Source organism: Mauremys mutica, chromosome 12 (genome assembly GCF_020497125.1).
Source record: "Mauremys mutica isolate MM-2020 ecotype Southern chromosome 12, ASM2049712v1, whole genome shotgun sequence".
In the NCBI taxonomy this organism is placed as follows: domain Eukaryota; kingdom Metazoa; phylum Chordata; order Testudines; family Geoemydidae; genus Mauremys; species Mauremys mutica.
In genome coordinates this window covers 49,288,952-49,299,098 of record NC_059083.1, presented here as the reverse complement: position 1 = coordinate 49,299,098, position 10,147 = coordinate 49,288,952, and the positions used below count along the sequence as shown (strand labels likewise).

The following is a 10,147-nucleotide window of genomic DNA, read 5'->3' as shown; positions in this document are numbered from 1 at the left end:
GCATAACAACTTCTGCAAGTTGAACATAACTCCACCATTGTAGTCATCTTCTCAACTGATGCCAGACTGCAACTTGCTGGGATCTTGTAAGTATCTCCTCATTTGTGACAAATCAAACAAATGGAAGTGAAGAATACGCTGTAACTTTTGACACTGAAAACTGTTTAGCTTCCTCTCCTCTGCTGTTTTTAATGGATATGTTTCTTCTGCATATAAGAGATATGTCATCACAAGATCTAAAACTTGTTTCTTAGTTGTCACATAGACATCCTGCTACCCAAACAGGGGCCTTTGAATGATACGGAAATGCCATTGACACAAGACCCATCAGACCTGTGACTTCTTCAGATATAGAACCTCCTGCTGTCATCTGACTACCCAGATACATAAAACTATTCACCCATGCAATATTGTTCCCAGTTACATGCTCCATCGGCAGGTCATGAATAACCTCGGGCAAAAGAAATTGCATATTCAAATTATTTGTCATAGCATTCAGTGAAAAAGGAATGAGTTCACAAATAACTCAAAGGTACAAAACAAGTTCAACATTCGCAGCTAACATTTGACTGACTAATGAAAACCACTGATATGTGTCTATGCTTTTTTCAAGAGATCAGATACAGTCCTCTACATTTATGAACATTTTCTGATGTGAATAGTATGCATTTTTATTAACTGTATAATGTGTTACATCATGATAGACTATCAGCATTATTTCTCTTTATATCTCTCAGTGTATCGTTTATCGTTCCATCAGCATCTCTCTCTCTCTCTGAAAAGTTGGATAACTTTTATTAGTGAAAAAAACTTGCTTTTGAGACAGTACACAGTGTAATTGCTATGCTTGTAAGTTACCACATGGCTCTTTCTAAGCAAGTGTATTTCAGTCTTAAGGTAAATCACTACCCAGAAAAAAAATAAAATAAAAGAAACCTATACAACAAGCTTAGCTGAGATCACCCCGACTGCAACATGGGCTTTAGTAAGAGCTGTCCTTCAACCCCACTCAGGGATTTTCCTGTGGATTCATGTCCTTCACACCCTCACCTCAGAACAAGAACAACGCCTGACTCTGTAAGTGACTCATTTATTGAGTTTGTCTCTTTGAAGAGACCTTGCATATGTAAACAGCCAGACAAACTCCGCCCAAAGTGCAGCTTCAAAAGAAGGGTTTCCGAGTGAGTCATTTGCACAGGGTTGGCCCTAGACCAAATGGCACCCCAGGCAAGAAGCATCTTAATGGTCGCCCCTCCATTTGTTAAATGTTTGAATTATCATATTTTTATTGCATTTGTATCACTTTTCATGACTTTGGTGCACGATTTGCGTGCATGATTTATCCCTGTCATAGAAGAAGATAAATTTGCACACTAGTATTTGTAAAAGTGTATTTTGTCGCAAACAACAAAACAATACCCTGAGTGCTGCGCCCTCCCCCCCAAGCCCTGGGTCATGTGCCCCTAAATCCGGGCATGCATTTGCATTCCCTTCCCCCCTACAAAATGTCCTAGAACATCCACTTCATTCGTATTGTCCCCAATAGTCCTTTGAAGTTCCTAATAGCTCCCAGAGATTTCATTATTCATGACTTCCTCTTAAAGAATCTCCAGGCAGTCCTACAACAGTACATAAACATTTGAATTTTTAATACAACAAACGCCAAAGATGTTAGACTTAATTCAGTAAAGTTTTTTACAGGATACTGTCATTTCTGTCACAATGACAATCTTGCAATATAGTGTCTGAACCCCTGGCTGAACTTACTCAACTCAAATCTTCTATCTTTACTCCCATCTATATGTGGTTGGGTCTTCAAGTTCTTCCTATCCTTCTAGTCCGTCTTGTATATATTTCCTCTGAAACCCAGAAGCTAACTAAATCCTTTACTATGTCATCCGTCCATCTAATTTTGCGTCTTCCAACATTTCTTTTATCCTGCACTTCTAAATTGAACTCTCTCTTTCCTATATGTTCTCCTGATTTTCTTTTTGCATAGCCAAACCATCTAAAGCTGGATTCCCTCAGCTTTTTTTTTTTTCATAATTGGTACCACCTTCACACTTCCCCTACTTTGCTTTTTCTGAACATGGGCCATCTTTGTAACTCCAACCACCCATTTAAAATTTTCATTTCCACTGTATTCAAGATTTCCTCCTGTTTCTTCCTCAGTGCCCAGAATTCAGAGCCCTGCAAAAATGCAGATCTAATTACTATCCAGTGCATAAGATGAACACATGAATAATCATATTTCAGTTAAGTGTGACTATTGACCACTACCATGATTCATAATCTGTCTGCAGGATTGGGATCATACACAATCCTGATTGGGCTCAATCCCTCAGGAAGTCAAAAAGAGGAAGTCCTGTTAGCCTCCATTTATATTAGGCTGTACGGATACAACCATTTAGTCTAAACACTCAAGTGCATATAATATCATGTCTATAGGGAAGAGGAGATGCACATAAACATTATAGATGAATGAAAAAGCCCATTCAGCCAAGTTATACTTTCTTTCTTTCCATAGGATTCACATAAGGTGAGGGTGTCTGTTTGGTGAACCACTGTTGGGAGGATGTTCTATGGACAAATAAGACACAAAAATAAATGGTGGTCTCTATAACTCCTTGCATAGGGAGATATAGAGACCAGAAATGTAGGAAGAATCAGTAAGGGATTGCAGAAGAATACCCAGAGCTATCATAATTCTTTATGATAAGATTTTTGGAAGGGATATTGCTGCATCTGAAGAAATTAGGTTTTTTACCCAAAAAAAGCTTATACCCAAATAAATCTGTTAGTCTTTAAGGTGCCACTGGACTCATTGTTTTTGTGGATACAAACTAACACGGCTACCCACTGATACTTTAGAATGAGAATCATATAGTCTAAACACTCAAGGGCATGCAATATCATGTCTATAGAGAAGAAGAAATGCATATAAACATAATAGATGAATGAAAAAGCCCATTCAACCAAGTTAGACTTTCTTTCTTTAGGATTTGCTTTAAGTGAGGATGTCTGTTTGGTGAACCACTGTTGGGAGGGTGTTCTATGCACAAATAAGACACATAATTAAATAGTAAGCTTCAGGGCTTAATCCAAACTCCAACAATTAGAGACTCTGCTATAGGGGGCAGATTATCCCACATCTGTGTACCGTCAGGTTATTGACTCTTCCTCTGAACAGCTGGTTCTGGTCACTGCCAGAAAGAGGATTCAAGACTAGATGGCAGGTCTCACTCAATATGGCAATTCTTATGTTCCCTGATACAGACAATGGCAGTACAAGAGGTGAGCAGTTTTCTTCAGCAGCTTCCTTTATCTAAAGATCTCAAAGTATGTCATGGGTATCATCATATGTTCTATTAATTTAGATGGAATATGTGGCCCCAAAGGTGTTAACATAACCCAGTCACCGTCCAGCATTAAACAGTGTTAAACAAGCTTCAAAATTTGGTATACAGAGAGCTCAGCCTACTTGTTACCATGGCAAACACACCATTAAACATCCTTTTTGGCTTTTATTAAAGACACAGTACAGAAGGAGAAACAATAGAAACTTTTGAAAAGGAAAGTGTTAAATAAAACTTTCATTTTAACATTATCTGTTATTCCCCCCCCCCGCCCTCCCGCTTTAGCTGAAGCAAATTTTCTGAAGGAAAAAAAAATCTTGTTTTAGATGGCATTAAAGATGGTAATGGCTGTTCTTTTGGGGGAAAGAGAAGAAGTAGTAGTTCTGGGCGGGAGCTATTGTTCCAGTTCTTGTTTAAGTCCGATCCCGTTTCCTAGAAGACAAAATAAGAGAAACACACACACACAACAGGAAAGAAAGGAACAGCAAAGATAGAAAATGCAGCTTCAGTCTCTGGGGTTGACTCTCATTTGCAACCTCACAGCTGGAGAAACACAGGCACTGCCCACAGTCTTATTAGCCATTTAGAGACCTGGCAACCTTGTACCAGCATCCAGCTGTTTAGGGCATTACTTTCAGTGGCCTCTTTCTGGTCACAGGCTCACAGCAGTGCTGCTAAGTATACAGACTTGTCCTGCTAAGCCGTTAGATAGAAGGGAAAAGGAGGGGTAGGAAAGAGAAGAAATAAAGTGGTGAAGGAAAAGGAAGCAGGGTGAAGGGGAGGAAGACAGAATAAGGGAAAGTCTCACATCTCAGGTGGTATTTGGGATTTAGCTGGAGGCAGTGGTGGTGTCATCTTCCTCCCTCTCTCTGGAACAGTCTGGTCAGGACATCTCTCAGAATTAGGATGAAGAATTTCTGGGGCCCCAGAAAACGGTGGGGATGTCAGCCATGATGGTGACTCTCACTCCAGTAGCCAACTTTTTTACCCAAAGTCTCTTTCTTTAAGAACCCTTAAAGGGACTGCTGGGTGAAATAGCCCATCCCCTCATTACTTTGCTCACCAATTAGGACTAGTTTGATACACTGATTTTGGGTCACTGATTTTTCAGTCTCACACTTTTTTATGAGGCATTATGTTATCACAGTTTGTGAGTTCTATCAGGAGACATTTTCCTTTGGACTAATTCAGTCTCTCTTTCTCCCTTCCTTTAGTGATTTTTTTTCTACCACCATCTGCTATTATAGGCTACTGTGACATCTTATGAACTGTCACATACTTTTTACACTTGAGCTCACAATGAGGGTAAATTTGTAGGCTGAATTACTACAACAATCTGCAGTCCATCTGTGAGGTTCTTTTCCCCAAATTACAGAAGGTTATTACCAACAATCATCTGTTAAACACTAACAAAATACTAGTCTCTGTGCTTAAAATGAAATTAAAGAGTTTCTATGACCCGGAAAGCCTTACATATAATAGACTGAGACACTGGAGAAACCACTTTTTTATTATCTATATATAGATATATAATCTGGCCTAGCTCAAACTAGGGGATCACAGTGGTCCCTTCTGGCCTTTTAAATTATGAAATCAGTTCCTTGTTATGCTTGGCAGTGTACAAATATTAGAGATACAGAAATTTCCATCACACAGGAAGCTACATATTTTGATGTTTCAGTTAATCCCAACAGGGGCCAAAAAGATGAAATCTCTTGCAGAATGTCTAAACAGATGCAGGAATGTCTAAACATTTCATTTTTAAATTTGACTGTAACAAAACATTTCCTCTTGAAGTGTCCATTTCAATGAAATCTTTCATGCTGAATTAATATTTTTATTTACAATGAGCTTGAGATGAGTCAATTTAAGTGAAAATATCAATTCAAAATGCATGTTTTCATTTCCATTGGACATTTTGAAACAAAAACTTTCATTTCATTTTGAGCTGTCAAATTGAAATGGAATCTTCCCCCTTGCAACAAATAACTAACTAACTAAATAAATATTTTTCTTCCAAATTCACATTCAAACAACATTTTCAGATTTTGTTTTCCAAACATGGGAAAAACTTTTGACCGGTATTAACAAACATAGAAGTGGTCATCATTCCTGTTCTAAAGAAATTACAGGCCAACAGAGTGACGCTTAGTAGGCAGGACACCCTGCATAAGCAGGAGGTGAGCGTAGTTAAATCATGGTATTTTCTATCCAATGAGCTGGTGGCAAAAGTTGTGAATTTTAATGAGAAAGAGGGACATGATCTTTTTTTTTCTTGAAAATATTCGCATTTTCAACCAGCTCTATTCATTTTTTGTGAAGAATGTGAAAGAAGAAATTCTCCCTTGAAATTGGAGGAGAGGGTGGTATCTTTCTTAGCAGGGACAGGGGGTACATTTTGTTAGTACCAGGTTGACATGGGAAGAGATATGGGACTACCAGTGGGCACATGGATGATTGTGTGATTCAAGGCAGAGGCAGGGATGGAAGAGATCAGGCTTCTTTATCTTTTTCTCCACCGACTTTCTGACTGACTTTGGACATGTTACTGGGACTACATTTTTCCATCCAGTAGGAGTAGGGCACCTAATTTACCTAAGCTTTTTTGAGAATCCTAGCCTGCTGGTTGACTCTTCATTTACCTGAGATCATATCTCTGTAAGTCCAACTTTGACAAAAGGTGGATTCTGAATCACAACTTTAATCTCTGTGTAGCCCTGTTTCTTTCAGCAGAGTTATGTTGCTTTCCACCAGATGCTGAATTTCATTGGGGTGCATAGTGCCAGCACCACTTCCTATTTTGTTTAGTGGAAACGTGATGATACATGGGTCTTTCCAATTCAAAGGTGAGTGAAATTTGAGGAATGTAAAAAATCACTTAAGAATATGGACACTATGGGCCAGATTCCTAGTTCATCTAAATTCACCTAGTTCCATTGATTTAATGGTGCTATGTTACTTTACACCCAGAGTTAGATTCACAAAGGGACGTTGCTGTTCTGATGCTGAACACTGCAGTAGATAAATTTTAGGTAATTTTTTTTTAATTACTTGGTTTGCAGAGCCTGAGTTGTGCAGCCAGGCTCCCTAGACAGTGAAAGGGGAGACATAGGTACCGAAGAATGGGATTAAAAGAAGCCAACATGATAGATGGCTCCTTAGCCAATGGGAAAGGCCAAGCAGAGGGTTGTGTTCTAAATCCAGCAGTTGTCACAGAAGTTCAGTTCCTATCTCCTCTGGGGGAAGGCACCTGCTTCGACTTGGGATTCTCAGCTGGAAGCCTCTAACCCCACCTAAGGTAGCAAGAAACCATGGTGAGAGAAGGGAGAGAAGAAGAAGGAATTAGGTGGAGAAAACCCCTCAGCTTTTATCCTAGCAGTTAGGGATGTAGCAGACCCTCTTCAAGTGCCCGATAAGGAGAAAGGTTTTAAAAAGGGATCTGCTTCCTCCCATGTGGGTGCCCTAACCACTGCGATATGGGATTCATAGATTCATAGACTCTAGGACTGGAAGTGACCTCGAGAGGTCATCGAGTCCAGTCCCCTGCCCTCATGGCAGGACCAAATACAGTCTAGACCATCCCTGATAGACATTTATCTAACCTATTCTTAAATATCTCCAGAGATGGAGATTCCACAATCTCCCTAGGAAATTTATTCCAGTGTTTAACCAGCCTGACAGTTAGGAACTTTTTCCTAATGTCCAACCTAAATCTCCCTGAAGACACCCTTTTAGATATCTGAAAACTTCTATCATATCCCCTCTCAGTAATCTCTTTTCCAAACTAGACAAATTAGAGGATTGGGCCAAAAGAAATATGATGAGGTTCAACATGGACAAGTGTAGAGTCCTGCACTTAGGATGGAAGAATCCCATGCACTGCTACAGACTAGGGACCGAATGGCTGGGCAGCAGTTCTGCAGAAAAGGACCTAGGGGTTACGGTGGATGAAAAGCTGAATATGAGTCAACAGTGTGCCCTTGTTGCCAAGAAGGCTAATGGCATTTTGAGTTGTATAAATTGGGGCATTTCCAGCAGATCGAGGGATGTGATCATTCCCCTCTATTCAGCACTGGTGAGGCCTCATTTGGAGTACTGTGTCCAGTTTTGGGCCCCATACTACAAGAAGGATGTGGATAAATTGGAGAGAGTCCAGCGGAGGGCAACAAAAATGATTAGGGGGCTGGAGCACACGACTTATGAAGAGAGGCTGAGGGAACTGGGATTGTTTAGCCTGCAAAAGAGAAGAATGAGGGGGGATTTGATAGCTGCTTTCAACTACCTGAAAGGCGGTTCCAAAGAGGATGGATCTAGACTGTTCTCAGTGGGAGAAGATGACAGAATAAGGAGTAATGGTCTCAAGTTGCAGAGGGGGAGGTTTAGGTTGGACATTAGGAAAAACTTTTTCACTAGTAGAGTGGTGAGGAACTGGAATGGGTTACCTAGGGAGGTGGTGGAATCTCCTTCCTTAGAGGTCTTTAAGGTCAGGCTTGACAAAGCCCTGGCTGGGATGATTTAGTTGGGTTTGGTCCTGCTTTGAGCAGGGGGTTGGAGTAGATGACCTCCTGAGGTCCCTTCCAACCCTGAGAGTCTATGATTCTATGATTCTATGAAACTAAACAAACCCAATTCTTTCAGCCTTCCTTCATAGGTCATGTTCTCATTTAATCATTCTTGTTGCTCTTCTCAGGACCCTCTCCAATTTCTCCACATCTTTCTTGAAATGCGTTGCCCAGAACTGGACACAATACTCCAGTTGAGGCCTAACCAGTGCAGAGTAGAGCAGAAGAATGACTTCTCGTGTCTTGCTCACAACACACCTGTTAATGCATCCTAGAATCACGTTTGCTTTTTTTGCAACAGCATCACACTGTTGACTCATATTTAGTTTGTGGTCCACTATAACCCCTAGATCCCTTTCTGTGATACCTGATCTGTGTCTCAATCTTTCCTAATAGAGCATTAATTCCTTTGTTCATCTTGGCCCAGCTAGGGATCACACTCATTATTATGTATTGTTGGAGACAGAGATATTAATATGGATGAATACTATAAAATAATACAGATATTAAATAGGGTTATCAACAAAATACTCTAGAACTACAGAATGCAATAGACAAAGATGTTCTTTTCATAGAACTAGCCAGATCCTCGAGCGGTATAAATTGGCCATAGGACCATTGAAGTCAGTGGGTCAGATTGAAAGAGATATTGGCCCAAAAAGAGAAAGAGAGCAAATGAAAGGCTGTAGATACTGGTACTTGTAGCACTCACCCTAGATGGAGACCCAGGATCCCGTCCCCTTGGCTCCAGTGTCTCTTCTACCCAGTGGGGATATGGCCTGATGAGTTCAATGGAGCCACACTGATTTAGACAAGCTGAGACTTTGGCCCAAAGTGTCAGATGCCTGAGCTGAGAATCTCCCAAACACAAGCTATCCACGGTTCTATGTTCTTTGTTTGTTTGTTTAAATAAAATCGACACTACTTGAGAAAATTGAATTTCCCCAACATTTTCCCTATAGCTGTTTTCACTTCCTTGTTTTTCAGGCTGTAGATGATGGGGTTTAACATGGGAGTCAAGATGCTGTACTGGATGGAGAATATTTCATCCAGCACCACAGACGAGACTGAGCTGGGTTTTGTGTATTGGAAAAAACCTGTCAAGTACAACAAACCAACCACAATCAGGTGGGAGCTGCAGGTGGAGAATGCTTTATGCCTGCCCTCCGCGGAGCGCATCCTCAGGATGGTGGAGATGATGTAAATGTAGGAGATCAGCATGAGGAGGAAGGAGCTTGATCCAAGTATGACAGCAGAAGTAAAAAGCATCACTTGATTGGTGAGAGTCTCAGTGCAGGACAGACGTAATAGACTAGGGAGCTCACAGCTGAAATGGTTGATTTGATTGGGCCCACAGAAATGCAGCTTGAGGGCAAAAATAGTGTTAAGCAGGGCATCTATGAAGCCTATCACCCATGCACCACTCACCAGCTGAAAACAGATCCCTTTGCTCATTGTATCCACATAACGTAATGGGTCACAGATGGCAGCGTAGCGGTCATAAGCCATTGCTGAGAGAATATAAACTTCTGTAACAGCTGGCATGAAAATGAAGAACATCTGTGCAATGCAGCTATTGACAGAAATGGTTTTGTGCTCTGCTAGGAAATGCACCAACATATTAGGGACAATGGCTGAGGAATAGCAGATATCAACAAAGGATAAATGAGACAGGAAGAAGTACATTGGGGTGTGAAGGTGAGGATCAGCCCTTATCGCCAGCATGATCACCATGTTTGCCAAAAGCGTGATTAGGTAGACAACTAAAAACACAAGGAAGAGGAAAATCTGCATCTGTGGGTCACTGGAAAGTCCCAGGATAATAAATTCAGTCACTTCGGTTTGATTTCCCATGGATCCTTACTCAGGAAAACTGACCTGTCAGACTGCAAAAAATAAAATTAACACACAAGTAAATTGAAATGGCCTGTGGAGATCATCTGATCACTGATCAGTAGGGTGAATGTAAAGAGGCCTACTACATCCTATAAAATGTGTGTTTAAAATAGACAAAAATGTGCTACATGCAGAAAAGGACTTTGGTGCCAAACTACCACTTTAGTCCCCTAAATCCCAGGATCAGGCCCCACTGGTACTCACAGAAACTCCGCTCAATTCTATAAATATTGTACAAAAACTACAGAATGTAATATCTGTAGTATCTTATTGGATTGATCCCTATTAAAATCTCTAGAATTCCAGAAGAAGAGGAAGAAACCTGTGAGGTCT

At 40.6% G+C, this 10,147-nt stretch overlaps 1 protein-coding gene across 1 annotated transcript; it reads right to left on the bottom strand.

Moving 5' to 3' along the window:
• Nucleotides 1-8,839: 8,839 nt before the first annotated feature.
• On the bottom strand, nt 8,840-9,772 carry LOC123346299 (olfactory receptor 5A1-like). Its single transcript, XM_044983634.1, has one exon. The coding sequence runs from the start codon at nt 9,770-9,772 to the stop codon at nt 8,840-8,842; it is 933 nt and encodes a 310-aa protein (XP_044839569.1).
• Nucleotides 9,773-10,147: the final 375 nt, after the last annotated feature.